General features: G+C 39.2%; 1 protein-coding gene across 2 annotated transcripts in view; it reads right to left on the minus strand.

Annotated features, from left to right (window-relative positions):
• Positions 1-3,769: 3,769 nt before the first annotated feature.
• Positions 3,770-19,789, minus strand: part of GPR63 (G protein-coupled receptor 63) — a 52,647-nt gene continuing 36,627 nt past the window's right edge. For both annotated transcript variants that reach the window (XM_034670846.1, XM_019808362.2), the window contains exon 2: positions 3,770-9,186. In XM_034670846.1, coding sequence (XP_034526737.1) covers positions 7,777-9,036 — 1,260 coding nt within the window. In that variant the 5' untranslated portion in view covers positions 9,037-9,186 and the 3' untranslated portion in view covers positions 3,770-7,776. The remainder of the gene's footprint in view (positions 9,187-19,789) is intronic.

Raw genomic sequence — 19,789 nt, forward strand, 5'->3', positions numbered from 1 at the left:
TGCTCTGCCCTCAGGGAGCTTAGTGTCCAGTGAGAATGAAACCCATGAACTCAAGGGGGAAAGGTGGGGCTAGAAATCTAGACCTAGCGGATGTCTTCTTTTGTTTTTTTGTCTTTTGGCTGTCACTGCATCTTGGTCAGATGACATTCCCTTTAGTGTGCATTTGGTTTTACTACATATTTGTTTTCATGAGAAGCCTTTTGCCCTCAAGACATCAAATAGAACCCAGGGCTTAGCAATAGCAGCCTCCACACAAATGAACATGACACTGTGACATCTTGCCATCTAAGTCAATCATCGTTTTTGAGACTATAAAGGGGAAGGGGTACAAGAATATGCCATCTTTCTTCCTGTCAGAGAGAAATGTCTTCCGTGCCATTTGCAGTTACCCTGTTCATCAGAAGAGTATCCTGGAAGAGGAGGTGAGAGCAGAAGGAAATTCCCTGGCTACTGACAGTTTCCCAAGGAGTCCCCAGCATCCATGAAGGAAAAGTTCTTCCAGCATAGGTCCAGAGGGACAGAAGGGACAGCAATGCTTACCAGAGCAAATGTGGGGTATGCAGACCCAGAGTAGGTCCCCTCTGAAGTTTAAGTCCACAGTGAGAACAAACTGCTGGCCCACACACAGAGAGCAGCAATTCCTGGCCTCCTCACATTGACCTGCCTGCGTTCCTTTGTCCATGAGCTCAGCTGTTTTTTTTAGTGGTAAAGTTTGGGTGATGAACTAAAAAAAAGAGAAATTATTTTCTTTAAAATGTAAACATTCTATTATTCTTTCTACTAATAAAAATGCACCTATGCAATTAAGATACTTTCCAGAACCACGTATCTGGCCTCTGCTTACTCAATCACTGGTTTTTCCAAACCTTGCACCCACATTGTCCTGCCCTTCTCTCTGTGATGGTAGAAATCTCACTGACTGGAAGTGGAAGCTCTACAGTTGGGAGCCATCAGCTCAGTTTGAATCCCAGCTCTGCCTCCTCACTGCTGCCGGAATTTGGGCAAGTCATCTAGTTGCTCTAAAACCGTTTCTTCATCTGTTTATTAGAGTATAATGTATTTGACAACCTCTAATAGAGGTACTGTCACAGATGGTCAGTAAGATAAATTACACAGTTTAAAACATATTTTCATAAATACGTAATAACAAACTACAGTAACAGGTTTTGAGTAGTTTCTCAGTACAAGAATTCAGTTGATTGAGCAATTCAAATTACCATACCAATCATGAGTTAATGAGCACCTTAAAACACTGCCATCTTATGTCCGGCTGAGAGAGATCTGGTGACGGAACAGGAGTGTCAAAGCTGGAACAAGGACCCCAGGGCTCTTGATTTCATCACCTCCACCTGCTCACCCCGTCTTTGCTACTGTACGTAAATGCTGGTACTTAGAATCGGTACATATTTGAATTCCAGTTGTGCACCAGGGTGAAAGGCTTTCCAAAAGGATTCTGGAATCAATGCAACTTAAGGGAAGTACTGGTTATCTAAGTGCCCCAAAATTTCTGCCACAGGGGCGCCTGGGTGGCACAGCGGTTAAGCGTCTGCCTTCAGCTCAAGGCGTGATCCCAGCGTCATGGGATCGAGCCCCACATCAGGCTCCTCTGCTATGAGCCTGCTTCTTCCTCTCCCTCCCCCCTGCTTGTGTTCCCTCTCTCGCTGGCTGTCTCTATCTCTGTCAAATAAATAAATAAAATCTTTAAAAAAAAACAAATTTCTGCCACAGTCAGCAAATTCCGTGAAGGTTCTGTGCCGTGAGAGAGGCTGTGTCCAAGGCTACCAGGGGCCCAGTCAGCTGACCAGTGTGTTTTCTGATGTAGCCAAATATGGTTAATGACTTAAAACCAAGAACAGACCAATCTAGGTTTTATGTTAATACCCACAGCTTTGTGTATAGATTTTGCTGCTATGATTATTTATTATCGAGGGCATGCAGAGTGGTAATGATCCAGTATGATGCTCAATGAGCTCTTCTCACTAAGGACTCAGTTATCAGAAAATAACAGAAGCAAGGTGGCATAGAAAAATATGAACTTCGGCATTAGGCCAAAGCTGTGAATCCAAGCTATGCCTGAAAAAGTTACTTCACTCCCGGCAACATAGTTTTCTCAGTTGGAAAAAGGAAAAAATACTGTGAATTAAAATAGATAATGTGTATTTGATATAACTGACCAAAAATGGCACCCATCATTATTACTATGACAATTAACATACTTTTATGTTAAGTGTTAGTACTGTTGTAACTATGAATGTTTTCAAATTCTTTAAAAAGACATCATCCTTAACAAGTATCACAAATAATGAAAGCTCACATAGAAAGGAAGTTGGTTTACATCATCTTCTGATCAATGACTCTTTTTCCCTTTTGGGAAGTTTCAAAATAGATACAGTGAAAACCAGAGAGAAATATTGTGCCCTGTGATTATGTGGATTTGAATATAATGCAGTCAGAATGTGCACTCCACCCTCTGCCACAAGCTTATCTCAGTCGTTGCACTAACCTCAACACAGACTGAATTTTTTGGACTAGCAGTACAGCATCATAGGAGGATTTGATTATATTTTAAATTTGGATTTCACCATTGTAATGGTCTTTTGCTGTCAATTTGGCTAGGCTACCATCTCCGGTTCATCCATCAAACACTAATCTAAGTGTTGTTGTGAAGGTATTTTGTAGATGTGATAAAAATCCATCACCAACCCACTAACAAAGAGAGATATTCCTAGATAATCTGGGTAGGCCTGATTCAATTAGTTGGAAGGCCTTCAAGCAGAACAGAGGTTTCTCCCAGGAGGAGGAAATTCCACCTTGGGCAACAGCTTCAGCTAGTACCTGTGAATTCTAGCTTGCCCTACCTGACCCGCCTGCCTTTGGGATTTCAGATTTGTCTAGCCAGTCCCACAATCACGTAAGCTAATTCTTGCAGTACATCTCTTAAGAAATATCTTCTACCAGTTTGGCTTCTTTGGTTAAATGCCAACTGATACAGCCATAAATTTTTTTTTTCTTTTTGTATTAAATCTAATTGACTGCACTGTGATATCTCAATTGCTCCTAAAGTTACTCTCTAATATGTATGAGTTAAGTAGGGTTCATGGTAGATATTTTTTTTCTATTTTCATGGTAGATATGAAAATGTTTTTAATTCAACATGTTCCTCTATTTTGCTATATCTTTCTTCCCATTTCAGAAAAAAAAACCTATAAAATGTAGATTCAATGGCAATCTTCTTTTGTAAGTTAAAAAGAAATATGTTTAACTACAGCATGGAAGTTAAAAAGAAGAGAAAATAAAACCCTCCTATCTAATTGGCAAGAAGCTGAAACTCATATACAAATAATTGATATTTCCTATAGATTTAAAAGTGGATTTCAGAAAGGACTTAGGTTTTACAAATGGAAGTGCGATCTGAAATCATTTTGTCAAAATAGGAGCAGACACTGTCACGGCTTTGCCAAGTGACAATCCAATTTTAAATAATTTCAGCAGTAAAATTTCCATAATTCTCCTAGAGAGAATTCCTTAAAACCGTTTCTTAATACTAGTGGTCTTTTGCCAAGTTTCATCTCATCTTTAACTTCTCTGAGAACTTCTAAAACTAGAATATAATTATATACACACAGGCTTTGAGAGCTAATTTGAAAATAAAAACCCAAAGGAAGCAGGATTTGAAACTCAATTCAGATTTTAATTTAACAGAAAGTATTACTCATGACAAATCTTTCTAAGATAAGATGAAGCAGTCCTTTAAAAAAAAAAACTCCACTTTTAGAAATGTTAAATATTTATTCATTTTCTTATTGGGAGCTCTTTTCCTGGTTGTAATAACAATATGCACAAATAACCATACTTTTTTATTCTTGAATTACAACCCAAAATTCAAAGTGGTTTTTTTTTTCCATAGAGGTCAGGTACTATTGTAAAATAAGTTAATTTTAATTACAAAGGACTAGTACCAATATATAGCTAAGAAAAGTATTACCATTTACCTGTAATAACAAACATGTGCTTTGATATTTTTATTATTTGAAAACTGAGTCTTTGATGAAGGCAGTTTAGCAGGACTATGGCTGTGAAAATAAATTTGAATTAAGCCATCCTTTAAACTTAAAAACCATAGTAGAATAAAATGTCAAGCAAGTAGAAATTTTTCTGTGATATATACATAAATATTTTCATGTAAACAAAAGCAAAGATTAAGAACAAATTAAATATCTTTGTCAGCAACTGAAATTATACAAAGAGTAAAAAGATTATTTTATTTTCTTCATGCTTCCATTGAACACGACTGGCATAAGCAGAGCAACGGGAAATTCGATGATTTTTACATTCCCCTCATTCTCTTCCAGAGATTATATACAGTAAAGACATCTCTCTAGAAGAAAAGAAAATATTAGAGAAACTAGACTCTTGAAAGTCATGACTTTCAAATACTAAATGACTCCTTTTGCTCTAGCGTGAGACAGCATGGCCTATCAGAATTTTGCCAGCTGAGAGAATATACAGCCCACACTGGCGAGACCCAGCACTAACACATGTGGCAGCAAATCAGGCACATGAACCATGTGTAGATTTTCCGCTCAATGTGGATTACCCATGCTCTAGGAGATAATGGCTTCCAACACTAACATTTTCGTGTAAAACAGACAATCTTAAAATAGGTATATTTTCAACAGGAGTGCTTCTTGAAGCACCTGCTTTAGGATCAGGGACCCAGGGACCTGCATGGGAATCAGAGCGCTCAACGAAATCAGAGCACCCCTCTGGGGAACCCGGGCCTCTGTACTGTTAACAAGCTCCCCTGGGAATACTTAAGACACAAATTTCTATTCAAATTTGAATATCACGACTCCAGACTATTGGGGATTTCTTTTGACTTTCTCCCTTGATCGCAGATATTTCGTGATCTCTCTCATGCCTTGTACTTATTCGCCAGAAGGAAAACGAAAACAAAAACATTTCTGATTATGTCTGTCAGCGGCAATAATTAGTAGTGGTTTTTTTTCACCTCAAGAAAATACAGGGGAACAGGAAAATAGGATTCTGCACCTAAATTTTTCAAAGGTACACCAGAGTACATTTTTTTTTAAAGCTTCCAAAATGTATGCATAACAAACACATTCAAACTGATTTGTGAACTGCCCCCTATCAACAGTGTCCAGTATAGAGAGAACCACTGTTGGGTGGTGGTGCTAGAGTTCCCACTGAGGCCCAAGCGGTCTTCTCTCACGGAGCATCTCAGCAGGTACGCCGAGCCCTCGTCCTCGCCCTCGCCCTCGCCCAATGAGGCACTGCCTACCAGGCAGCACACAAGTACCCGAGCACCGCTCGTAAGAAAGGACAAAGAAAACAAAGCTCAGTCCCAACGCCTATCACAAAAAGAGTCTCAAGGCCCACGGCCAATATGGGAGATGAATACAGATCACGCTGACTTTTCTCAGAGAAAGTCTAATTTCAAATAGACTTATTAATATCCGCTTGAAATCAGTTTATATTGAAAATGGAACGCATGATACACCCCCAGGTGCTTCTAGGTATCTACTACAGTGTTTATGTTCCGTAAGATCCCTAACGGACAAAAACAATTTCAACCTGTGAATAATATAAATTAGAAACCAAAGAGGTAGGTGACTATCAGCAAAGGCTGATCCCAAAACAACGTGCCGAGTCAGTGCTTTGAGTCCCAAAAGAGCCCTTCAACCGGAAAATGAGTTCTAATACCACAACTGCCTCAAGAGCGCGGTTCCCCAGGTCCTTCACGATGGCATCAATCTTCCAAAGTCCTAATTCCTGACACTGTGCTGTGGGCTCTGCAGACATTCCATTTTGAGAAACAGCTAATAAGTAAACTGCAAAGAAGTAATACTGGAGACCAAAGATTGATGCTGACGTCAGCCGAGTTCTTCACAAATCTCTACTCTCAAATGGAGGAAAGCACATTAGGGTTGGTCAAGATTCATTTAACCCAACTCTGTGGTTGTAAAACTGAAGAAACAGAGACTCATTTTTCGCAATGGCTCACAAAGCACTAAAATGCTGAAAGATGCTATAAAAATCCAAAAAGTATTCATGTTATCTCAGCTATTTATAAAGCCCGTGATGTGGTCACAAGGCTACACTTTCTACCCTTATGACCTTCATCAGCAGCCCCATCCTGTCAGCTGTTTTATAAAGTGTGCCAGTGGCCACAGAGCAAGGGGACCAAAGGCTCTGGATGTACCTGGGGGGTAGGCAAGAGAAAAATAATTTGAAAGCCCAAACCTGCCCTCTTAAAACTTGCTCTATGCTCAGACCAGGACTTATCTTTGCTTCTTTGTAGGAGACACACTCGCGCACACTGACAAACTCCAGCTGTGCTACAGGCAAGCCCTTAGGCAACATTTAGAAACAGCTGGACCACTGGAAACCTCTGACCCTGCAAGGACAAGACCTACATACAGCTGTATTTAACTTCTCCATAGTTGTTAGTCACCTGTTTTGCAAACCAAAAAAAATCACCTTATGTCCTTACAGCCTTGTCTAAGATTTTTAAGTTCCACTGTAAAAGGGTGGTTGTGAGAGATTTTTTTTCTATTTTCCTCACTTTCTGTAATGTTTTCACATTTTTTTGGTAATAAAAAAAGTGAAGCTACTTTTAAAAGGAAGGTTTTAGTCTAAAAAAAAATTAAAGGCTACAGAGTTCCTTCTTGACTATGAAATACTTAAACCTGAATGATATGTCTACGTGGCACAGAACAGCAGTCTAAGGATTCTGACAGACTTTTTTGGATTCCAGCTCTACCATTAACCTTGGGCAGGATTTGCATCTCTCTGAGACTTTTTTTTCTTCGTAAAAAAAGAGAAAAAGAATACCTACCTCACAGGATTGCTGTGAGGATAAAGATGCACAGGGCCTGGGAGATGGTAGGTGTCCAACAAGTGGTAGGTCCTTCTCCCCACTGGACTCAGTGAGAATCCTGGAGTCAAAGGAAATACCACAGCCCACACCAGCTACCCCCTCACTGCATCCCATTTAAATTTGCAAGGATGCTCTGTCTCCTCGACTTTGCTCTGAAGAATCCCTATTGTGCTTAGAAAAATGTCCACATTTTTATGTTCTCTCCTTTAAAACTGGACATGCAGATAAAACATTTTTTAAAATCTTCCTAGAAATAATAATGCAATGTTCCCTAAAGCACAACATGTCACGTATAAAAACAATTCTGAAAAACATGACTGAATTAGTTTGTACGTTATTTCTTAAAGTGCACCAAAGTAAATATTAATGACCTTTAAAATGTCACTAACCCCCTTGGGTTATTTTTTTTAATAAAAGTGAATATTTATCTACTGAGATCTACGTGGTTTTGGCTCCAATGTGATGGCAAAAAGCAGCAATGTCTTCCAGAAAAAAAAAAATGATAAACTCAATTAAGCATACCTTAGCAGCATACAAAACACCTACAATTCAATGTAACTGCAGGCTCAATAAAGCACAATCTTGATTCCTGCTTCAAAAACAAAATCAATCAAAGAAACAAAACACCATCTCCCCACCCTAAATCAAGGATTTCTCTTGAACCCTGGAGGTAACATTTGTGATCACTTCCCTACTGTATATCCTTTGTAACAGAACTATAACTAATCACCATTCTTTCTTTACACTGCACACACACACCCTTACGCACAAACCCTATATAAACCAGTAAGGTATACTTGGAGAACCCACGTGAAAGAAAATTCAAAGTCAGATAAAGAGCAACCATCACCCCAAATGTCAAGCAGTGCCAATATTCACACCACTGTCCGGTGTTCCCCACACACATAGACAGCACTGGGACGTATCCGCCGCCTTGTGTGACCAGGAAGACGTGGCAAGAACTTGAAGGACTTGGGCATCATGTCCAGGCAGGCGTCATGAAATTTCTTAATCCTCCAGTAGTAAATCAGTGGGTTCAATGCAGACTTGAGGTAGCAGAGCCAGAGTAGCCAGGTGCTAATCTCAAAAAAGTTGTGCTTATAGTAAAAGTGCTTATTGAATGTTGCCACAAGGCTGTAAGTGGTGAATGGGGCCCAGCAGACGATGAAGACAGCAAAGAGAATCAAAATGGTGGTGAAGGCACGCGTTTTAAAGCCCATGTCAATGCTCATCTGGAAGGGTCTCTGTAGACTCAGGAGACCCAGCTTGCTGGCCTGGCTGAGGCATATACCCTCGGGGTAGCTGTGGATCCTCAAGGCATTGTGCCGAAGGGTGTTGAGTATGCCCATAAACGAATACAGTATCACCAGGAAGGGTATGAAGAAAGAAACTAGAGAAATCAAAATCACGTAAGCTTGGTAACCCGGATTGGTTGTATACCCAAACACACACTGGGGGGCTCGGGAAGGGATCTGCAGGTCAGGGTTTCCTACAGCCAAAGGAAAAGCTATACAGAAGGAAGCCGCCCAAGAAACTGCAATTAGAATCTTAGCCCTATATGGATTTAGCTTATCCTGCCTCTGGACTATAATAAGGAACCTATCAATGCTAATGATAAGCAGGATGGCCACTCCCTCTATCACAAACAACCAGAAAAACATAGCAGATACCCTACAGAAGAATTTCCCAAAAATCCATCTTGTAGTAAGAATAGTTACCAAGGCGAAGGGCATGTTCAGCACTGCAAGCAACATGTCTGCAAATGCCAGGCTGGCAAGGAGGATGTTAATTGCAGAGCGCATGGCAGCTTTCTGGTAAACCATCAGGCAAACGACCAAGTTCCCAAGAAAAGACACAAACAGAATAAATATCATTATAGCAGAGAGGATGATCTGGAGAGGCAAGTTTAGGCTCTTAACAACTGCTGGTGTTGGGGGTACAGCTGTGTTATTCACTGTCAAGGAACTCATTCCAGTGGGAGCCATCGCTTCTAGGCTGTATCTGAGCAGCGGGCCAATGCCAGGATGTTGGAACGGTGGAGGGACCGTAATGTTCATGTAAGTGTTTTCGTAGACCACAAATGTTGTGTTGGTTGCCCCAGTATGGGACGCAGTCAACACTGCAGAGAAGACCATGGTGTCAGCAGGATGGAAGGCTCTGGCAGAGATGTGGGTGTTCTTCAAGCATTTCAACACAGAGCAGCAGTATCATGTTTCATTGATGCGCTTGGACACACCTTCCGGAAAACGGACAAAGAGCTCCATCTTCCACAGGAGTCCTTTTGCCTGAAAACAAGCCCAAAACACAAAAAGCCAATGAGAAATGGGCTTTGCAAATAACATTTGATGTCTTATCTTTCATCATGAAAGATCAGTTTTTTGAAAAATACTTAAGTCTCTCGCCTAGTCAGCACTAAAATACTGTTGTTCTGTTTTATATTTGTCAACCATGATGGAATTTTCATGACATTTTAATATAAAGTGAAAATGAAGAGAATCAAAATGTATTATTGCCTCAAAGGCAAAAGTTATAACCTTCCTGTTAATTTTTCTTTTAAATTTCCGATAGCAGCATCGCCTTTCCACAGTCACTACTGATACAGATTTTATTATCTGGTTCTCCTGAAAGTACTAATATTTTTCTCAATATTTCTTTGGTACAGGTTCTTATTCCATTTTTACATTAACACAAAACCATTTTGCACAAAACACCAAACTCAGTTTCCTATTGATTGCATTATAATCACACACTTTTGTTCTAACATCCATATAAGTAGATACTAAGTTATTTTCTATGAAGGTCTGAAACAAGTTTCTGGCTTTCTATCTTTTTGTGTGTTTCTTCTCAGAAATCCCAACACCAACCATACTGGAGAACTTATTCAAGAGGAGGAAAAAAAATATATGTAAAAAGTCTTGGTCATATTTTCAAGAGTATTCTTTTTCTAAAGCTCTCTTTGCTTTTCATATTCTGTCTTCTTTCCCATGCCCAACCATTTCCATTCTTTAACTTCTGATTTATATATTTTATCTTCTCAATTTCTTCTCCCTAAAACCAACCTGATTGTGTGTTAGCAACTTGATAAAAGATGTCAAACAAATAACAAAGATGAGGATTCTAAAGGAGATAACCAGAAAAACATTCAGGTGTGGAGAATCTATTACAGAAAACTTTTTAAAATATTTGGTTATCTTTTTTTTAAGACTTTATTTTTAAATAATCTCTATACCCAACGTAGGGCTCAAACTCACAGCCCTGTGATCATGCATGCTCTACCAACTGACCCAGCCAGGTACCCCAAAGATATTTGGTTATCTTGCTCCAGAAGTTTACTACCTTTCTCTTATTCTTACCCTCAACTTCTTATCAATTTCTGCAACCCTAGAATTTTCCACAAGGGACTTTCTTAATCTACTATCTTACTAACCCACTTTTGTGCATGGGCTCTTCCTTCTTTACTGGGGAGGTAACCTCTTTAATTAGACCTCTCTTTGGATTTATGAGTAGATTCCTTTTATAAATCTCAAAGATTGGAGAAAAAATAAATGCATGGAAGTTTAAAACAACACTGTAATTTGCTCATTATTTGAACTTAGAATTAAGTCATCAATTTTAGGGGAAAATGCAAAAAGTTCATTTCTTGGGGTATGCAGGATAGAGGCGTCCCATCTTCAAGACCCAAGATCTAGCACTCTAGCCAAATCACAGGCTCTCTACCACACTGTATCTCTCTACAATGCCCTCTTCGTTGTCCAGGGCTGCCTTTATGAATAAGGAGAATACTAACCTATTTGTTCAAAATATTAATTTTAATATTTACTCTCATTTTTATAGCTTAAGTTCTTTGTTCCTATTAGATTTTATCCATCTTCACATGTTCACTTCAAAATGCAAAATATACTTAAACAAGGTCACAGTAATCCACTAATTCTCAAACTTTATTAACCACCAAGGTCCAATGGGTAAGGGGCAGTTGTAGCTGGAAAGTTTTACAACATCATCACCATAAGTCTCTTCAAAATTACTTAAATATAAAAAATAAATAAACGAAATTACCTAAATATACATTCAAATAAGAATAGACTGTGCCTGCTACGTCAATCAGTTTCAATACAAGTCTATCCCTAAAGAAAAATTATAAATAGGCAAATGTGTATCTTAAGCCTAACATAATAGCTATAACTGTGCTCGACCAAGTAAAACAAACATACCTCCATCCTGAAGTAGTACACGCTTTATAATTTATTTTTCACACGGAGGTATAACTGACATGTAACTTTATTTAGTTTCACTTGTACAACATATTCGATATTTGTATATGCTGAGAAATGATCACCACAATAAGTCTAGTTCACATCCATCACCAAAGAGTTACAAAGAAATTTTTTTCTTGTGATGAGAATTTCTAAGATCTACTCCCTTAGCAACTTTCATATATGTAATACAGTATTATTAACCATAGTCACCATGCTCCACATTATATCCCATGACTTACTGGAAGTTTGTACCTTTTGACCCCCTTCACTCATTTCACCCACTTACACCCCCTGCCTCTGGCAACCACTAATCTCTTGTTCTCTTGTATCTATGAGCTTGGGTTTTTCTTATTTTTTGGTTGTTTGTTTTAGATTCCACATACAAGACAGATCATACAGTATCTGTCTTTATCTAACTTGTTTCATTAGTATAATGCCCTCAAGCTCCATCCGTGTTGTTGTAAATAGCAAGATTGCATTCTTTTTATGAATATTCCATTGTATATCTATATACACAATTTCTTTATCCATTCATGCATCAATGGACACTTATGTTGTTTCCATATCTTGGCTATTGTAAATAATGCTGCAGTGAACATGCGGGTGCTAGATCTTTCTGAGTTAGTGTTTTTGTCTTCTTCAGGTAAATACCCAAGAGTGGAACTGCTGAATATATGGCAGTTCTATTTTTAATTTTGTGAGGAATTTCCACGCTATTTCTATCGTGGCTGCACCAACTTAAGATTTCCACCAACAACGCATGATGGTTCCTTTTTCTCCACATCCTTACCTATACTTATTTCTTGTCTTTTTGATAACAGCCATTCTAACAGGTGTGAGGTGATATCTCACCAGTTTTGATCTGCATTTCCCTGATGATAGGTGATGTAGAGCATCTGTTCATTTACCTGTAGGCCATCTGGATGTCTCCTTTGGGAAAATGTCTGTTCAGATCTTCTGCTTGGTTTTTATTAGGACTGTTTGGCTTTTTGCTATTGAATTGTATGAGTTTTTTATAAATTTTGGATATTAACTCCTTATCAGATACATGATTTGTAAATATTTTCTCCCATTCAGTAGAGAGAATTTTCATTTTGTTGATGGCCGCACTTTGAAACACTTGGTTTCCTCAACCATATTGAGGAACAAAAACAAAACCACAATTTAAAAGATGCTTTTTAGGTTTTTATATAAACATATATAGTCATAATATTTTTCTGTCATCAAAGCCCCCCATTACTATAAAAACTTCTAACTTAATTCATTCCATTATTCATTCATCAAATATTTATTTAAGTACCTAGTATGTGCCAGGCACTAGAGAGACAGCAATGAAAAAATGGTTCAGACTTCTGGTTAAAAAGGGCAGACCGACCACAGACCCTGCATCTCAAAATCATACTGAAATGACAGTAAAGGGATTTTTTTAAACAAAATGCACAATACCAAAGGGCAAAAGGTATGAATGAAAAACACATCAACAGATAAGGAATTTTTTAAAGTGTTGTCAGACAAAAAGCAGATGGAGTAGCTGACTGCACAGAACAGAACAGAAAACTCGTTATCCTCACTATTTCCAGGAAAATATGCTTAGAAGCAGCAGACACACCCTGTAGGGAGGCTCTGGATTGGAAGGTACCAGTTCCCAAAGAAAGTGTAGGTGGCACTAAAAACTGTTAAACTGACTGAAAATCTATCTCCAGAGCCACGAGAACTCCACTCCATGCCCAGATCGCCCCTCCTCTGAGCAACCACATGAAAGCACACTCTCCCATTCCAGCAGCCCAAGTCTGTGGCACAACTGAGTCTAATGACCATAAACTTGAGACTGAGTGCAGGGCTGAAACAGGGAGATTGACTGAATGTCTGCACAGTTCACAGGAGAACCTAGACACCTTCTCTACCCAGTTCCCAAAGTGCCAGCAGCCTGACACATGCTACCCATGCAGGGCTAAAATGTTCATGTATTTCAGTCACTAAAAAGCCTTAGAGGAAAAATTTCTAGATTCTAACACTGGGTAGTACCCAGGAAAAATGCCAGCTTGGTGCCCAATCACCTTGTATAGTGAAGCCCATCCACTCTCAAGCCCAACCCATGCACATAGGGCTTCTAAATCAGCTTTTCGGTGCCTATTAAATATAAATGGTCAATTTCTCTAATATATAACGAATCTACAAAGGAATTAAGCAAAGGCAATTTTGTAATTAAACATTAAGGAAAAGAACCAGAATTTATAATATCAAGGAACACAGCATGCATGGACTTAATAATGCCTTTGCCCTGGTATCTATACAGCGTTCCTCATTCATTATACTCCTGGCTCACCACAATGTAAATGTAAATATTCTCTGGCCTTCTTCCTTTTCTTACTGGGAAGCATAATAACCAAAGCAGTGCTTTGAATGCTCACAGTAACCATGTTAAAAGATTCTTTCCTCCAGGACTTCCATCAAATAGTATTATGACCTGAAGTTTCTTCTGAATTTTATATTAGACTAAATAAAAGTTTTATAGTCAAAATTTGCATTTCCAAAAAATAAAATAAAATTTGCATTTCCAAAGGAAATGAGGCAGTAGCAACATGAGAACTAGAAAATTAGTGTAGTTCGATAATATTGCATGACCGTCCTAATGTTAAGCCTAATCTAAACTAGTCTTTTTTTGCCATTTGGTGGAAAATCTTACCACATTTTCCAAATAAGAAAAACTTAAAATTCTGTGTGAATGTGTGCATGTGTGGATATACACATACCGCACATGTATGTGCACAGGGAAAACTCACTTACGGAAGAAGTAATTGGATTTACGATTCTTGCCCTTTTCTTAAGGCATCTCCAGGAACAAACACAGAAACTGGGCTAATTAGGTTAATGATATGAGTAAAGTGTTTTATGTTTGGACTGTGCCAGAATGTCACAATTACTGCAGTGTCAGTGGCTAGAATGGGCAGTGGAGGTTGTGGTATACTCTCGTCTTAACGTGCTACTCTGGGGCTTTACATACTTGTTTTATTCTCTGCAAAGATTATATTCGCCTAGAAGGCACAGACTGCTTTTATTAATCTCATAGTTCCCTTTGACTGCTATGCTTTACACACAGCCCAGTACAGAAAATTGATGTGCGCTACGTTTTGTGAGATCAGGGAATTTCTTCTTTACTCATTTTAATATTTATTTATATGATATATGCACATAATTTTTTTAAATAATCAAATGATTTTTTTAAAGATTTATTTATTTGAGAGAGAGAGAGCATTCACACTCATGCGGGGCGGGGGGAGACAGATGGAGAGGGGGAGACAGAATCTCCAGCAGACTCCCCGCTGAGCATGGAGCCCAAATCCGAACTCAATCCCATGACCCTGAGATCATGACCTGAGCCAAAACCAAGAGTTGGACGCTTAACCAACTGAGCCACCCAGACACCCCTAAAATAATCAAACGATTTTTTAAGTAATAGTCGAACCCCGTACCACCCTTCAACAATCCATTACCATTTTTTGAGGTGGCCATTTTTAATTATTTTAAAGGTCTTTCAAGTACTTATTCTTTATATATCTAAATAATATGAAGCTATTGCTACTTTTTGATTGTCAATATTATATATTAAATCTTGACTTCCTATTAGGATAGATGAGTTTAGATGTCACAGCACCTCCAACTTCTCTCTCCTCCCTTCATACTACCAAAATCTTATTTGAAAATTTGAATTACAATGGACATTAATGTTGACATTTGCTGATAAGCCAAGAGAATATTTTCCTATCATGTATAAATTTTGGATTTCCTAGAATTAATAATTTACTTATTCTTATTTTCAATTTTTAAAAATAACCATCAGTTATTTTTTTACCTGCTCTGCGAGACAGATTTTATACCTACAAGTGTTTTATTTTGGAAGGTCAAATTTATCAACTGCATTTTTATCTTAGAGTCATAGCTTTTGTCCTCCTAACCCTCCCTGGAGCAGTTACTTTCTGGGTCTGCTACACAGAAGGCAGCCTGAGACATCCCTTTACTACCATCCTAGAAATCCTCCTTTCTGCCTCTGGCTCTTGGCTTCCACATTTCCTAGGCTCTCTGTCTTCCACTTCACTGCTTCCTTTGTTTACTTCCTTCTTTCCCAAGAACTGTTTGTCCAATTGCTTTCAAAGGAAGAATACAAGGGAGGTAACTTTTGAGTCCCTGTATGTTTGAATTAAGTCATTATTCTGTCCCTTAATTGTCTTGGTTTAGAATTATCCAAGGAAAATAATTTTCTCTGAGAATTCTGAAGGTGCTCTGCATCAGTGGTTCTCTAAGCTCACGCTTCATTAGAATCACCTGGAGTAGCTGTTAAGCCACAGACTGTGGAATCCCAACCCCTGAGTCACTAGTTCTATAGCCTGGGGTGGGTCCCAGAATTTGCATTTCCAAAGGAAGGAAAAAAGTAAATGGAGAACTTTAAATTCCAGACTCAAGGATTTGCGAAAAACCGAAAAACCGAAAAGCTTCATTTACCACTATGAAAGAAACTTCCATCTGCTACAACCCCAGAGATGAGGTTTCTGAAAACTAAACCAAAATCCAATCCTGTGGGTGTCTGATCATGGGGACTCTAAGAGAGAACTAATTAGAAGCTTATCAAGTCCTACTTGATACTTATAAGCATCAAGTCAATAAAACAGAAAGTAGCAGCCCCTCGATCAATTCCCCAACTTGAGCCAGTACACAGACCTAGAGTCCCTTGAGTAAAAGGAAGCCAGGTGCCCTTGCGGAAGGACCTTGCTACACAGCCAAAAATCTGTACTATAAATCTTCCTCCCAGTCTTCCTCAAAAAACCTGCAGCCCATTCCCAGAGTGACTACACACTGGGGAAGAGAAAATAATCAGAATTTTGTAGGATTGTCCAATATGGCTCTGAACTGGCACTCTTTCCTGAAGACCCAAAATGGTACCATGTTACACCATTCAGAGTAGAGGCTTATGGAAATCATATGACTAATGGAGTTTAGGTTCAGTTCCAACTCTCACTTATCCCACAACTCATGCCCTCATTATTTTCTGAAATATGGAGTTGGAACAGACATAGCAATGCGAAGAGTCTCTCACTGGTTCCTTGATGTGTAAGGGCTACAACGGTTTAAAAAAAAAGAAAAAAAAGTCAAGTGCAAACCCCTAGTACTGTCTCTACCTATGAAAAGAGTCAAACAAAAAAACTCCCTTCCTGCAGAGATTGCAGAAATTAGGATCACCATCAAGGACTTGAAGGATGAAGGTGATCATTCCAGCACATCCACATTCAACTTGCATATCTGGCCTTATAGAAAACAGATGGATTTTGTAGAAAGCAGATGCTGTACCAGATGTGCCTTCATTGCTGGAGCAAATCAACACATTCCCCGGCATCTGGCACATAGCTATTGATCTGGCAAACTGTTGTGTTTTTTTTTCTCTATATGTGTTAGCAAAGAACACCTGAGCAGTTTGCCTCCAGCTGGCACCCTACTGGCCTAACCCAGAGCTATCGATTCTCCAGCACACTGTCATGATCTAGTCCACAGGGACCCCACTTGTCTCCCCATTCCACAGAATGCCATGCTTTCCATTAATGCTGAGTGAAGAATAAACAGTACCTACTCGACAAACCTTGGTGAGATACGCATGTGCTTAAGGGTGGGGAAAGATTCCTACAAAACTTCAAAGGCCTGCCATATTTGTACATTTTCTAGGAGACTTGTACTATGTCAAAATATCTCTTCCAAGGTGATAGCTGGCTCTCCCTATCACTAAAAAATAAGCCCACCTCTTAGTAGGCTTTTTCAAATTTTGAAGGCATCATATACCTTTATGAGTATGTTATTCTAACCCATTTACCAAGTTGCTTGAAAATCTGCCAGGTTTGAGTGGGACATTTGAGGTTTGAGTGCATGGCCATGGCAGCCGCTCTGCCACTTGGGCTAGACGACCCAGACTCACTGGTGTTTTAAGTCTCTGTGTCAGATAGGGATTCTGTATGGCATCTGACAGGCCTGCTCTAGGTGAATCACAACACAGACCTTAGGATTTTAGAACGAAGTTATGCACCAAGAGCGCTCCACGTGAATTTGGTGTTGACTGATCTTCCGAAGCCACGAAGCTGGGTGTGCACAGAGCACTTCAACCTTAAGCAGAAGTCGTATATGTGAAATCGCGCCTGACCGATCCCAAGGGCACAGCTAGGTAACATGAGCAGGTGACTCAGATTCCCGCAACTCCTATTCTTGCTGCATCGATCCTCTCTTCAAACTTCATCTGTGGTACTCTTAAAAAGAATAAATTCCTGGGGCACCTGGGTGGCTCATTCGTTAAGCGTCTGCCTTTGGCTCAGGTCATGATCCCAGGGTCCCGGGATCAAGCCCCACATTGGGCTCCCTGCTCAGTGGGGAGCCTGCTTCTCCCTCTCCCTCTGCCTGCTGCTCCCCCTGCTTGTGCTCTCTGTCAAATAAATAAATAAAATCTTTTTTTAAAAAAGAGAGAGACTAAATTCTTTTCTCCTGAGTTTTGTCAGGAAGTACAATGTCAAAGAATGTCTTAAGCTTTTTGAATGTAAATCAGCTTTTTAAAATTTCACAGCAACTCTATGAGACTACTATCACTAAAATTCTTTTTTAAGGATGAGGAAACTAAACAATTACATGCCAACAAATTAGATAACTTAGAAGAAAAGGATAAATTCCTTAGAAACATACAACTTATGAAGACTGAATCACAAAGTAACAGACCAATAATGAGCGAGGAGATTCAATCAGTAATCAAAAACCTCCCAAAAAATAGAAGTCCAGGACTTTTTAGCCCAGGACTATGACTTCACTGGGAAATTCTACCAAACAGTTAAAGAATTAACACCAATCCTTCTCAAACTCTGCCCAAAAACCAAAGAGAAAGGAACACTTCCAAACTCATTTACGAGGCTAACATTAACCCAGATACCCAAGCCAAAAAAGGCAGTAATTTTCTTTTCTTATAGTATCCACACTACAGGGTGGTTTTGGAGAATTAAATAAACTAGATAGAAGTGGATTATAAAATAATAATCACAAACATTAAACTAATCTATAATAGTGATACCAGAGATAATTCATCATACACTGAGTGAAAAAAATCAACTTGCAGAATGACATACAACATAGTCCCACTACGAGAGATGTACATAGATGTGCATATGTCTGTACACTATACATATGTGTATGTGTACTTGTACGTACACATGTACAGACAAGTAAACAGACAAAGGAAGAGACACCAAACTTACAAAAAGGATTTCCTCTCTAGTGTTAAAATAAAAGGGCAAAATATATTTCCTTATTTACTTTTGGTTTTTGTAGAGATTTTTTTTTCCACATTAAATCAACACTGATCTTTATTAGTGTGTCACCTATTTCCTGTATAAAAGTCCTTGAGCATGCAGGCTAAAGCCTATCTTCTTTAAAACCTACCAGCCCCAAAAACAAAGCTGTGCACTCCAGTGATGCTTAAAATGCAATAACCAGGCGCCCAGGTGGCTCAGTTGGTTAAGCATCTGTCTTCAGCTCAGGTCATGATCTCAGGGTCCTGGATCGAGCCCCACATCGAGTTCCCTGCTCAGTGGAGAGCCTGCTTCTCGCTCTCCCTCTGCCCCTCACTCCGCTCGTGTGTGCTCTCTCTCAAATAAATAAATAAATAAATAACCTTTAAAATGCAATAACCATTTATAACATACTCCACCCACGGAGAAGAAGGTGAGCATTCAACTATCCAGGCTGTGGGCTGTATCAACAAATGGGCCCAGCACAGGACCGGGCTCAAGCTTCTCATGGCTCCCATCAAAGACCTCTGACCACTCCAAGTCCCAGCATACTGTACCCACTCTAAAGACCGGCTTTGAGTCCACTGAGCTCAGGCTACTGGGAAGAGTCAAAGAGCACCAATTTGAAATAACTACTACCCTAGAACTCTTCTTTTCCTTAACGGTTGAAGTAAACATATAATTGGCTACTGGGAAAGACCAGGAGAGGACTCATGGAATAACCCAAGTGTTCTAGCAAATTCATAAATGACAGAGCAGAATAAAAACGGGTGAGAATTGGAAATATTGGCCTTACTCAGACTGTCCGCTTGTGTCTTGAATGAAGTATAAATCTAAAAGAAAGGAAAAAAACTTAAGAGAAAGGAATGTTCTAGACTTGACTTACTGAGCATCTCTCTCCCATTCTGGACCAGAGACTGTGCTAGAGAAAAGGTCTCACACCACTGGACTTTTCTGATACTTGCCACACTCTTAGCCAAAAAAAAAAGAATTCCACTTGGCCCCAAAGCCTTCCACTCTTCACCCCCACCTTTCCTCTCGTTCGGGAAAATAATTAAATGGAAAACAGAGAGGAAAGAAATGATATATCACCCATAAATCCATATTCTTTGCCTTTATTAGACTCTGACTACACATCTAGAGATTCCCATTAGAAAAGAAGAATGGTAAACAGAGAACACACCAGGATGGAAGCAAATATGCTGAGTATACTCCTGAGTTCTGTTATGAAGTAGGTGAAACCAGAAATAAAGAACCAGGCCGTTGACCACAGAGGTAGCCCAAATAACAACTTTATTTCATTAAAAAACAAAAAGAGCAGTCAC

The sequence above is a fragment of the Ailuropoda melanoleuca genome, chromosome 10 (genome assembly GCF_002007445.2).
Source record: "Ailuropoda melanoleuca isolate Jingjing chromosome 10, ASM200744v2, whole genome shotgun sequence".
Lineage (NCBI taxonomy): Eukaryota > Metazoa > Chordata > Mammalia > Carnivora > Ursidae > Ailuropoda > Ailuropoda melanoleuca.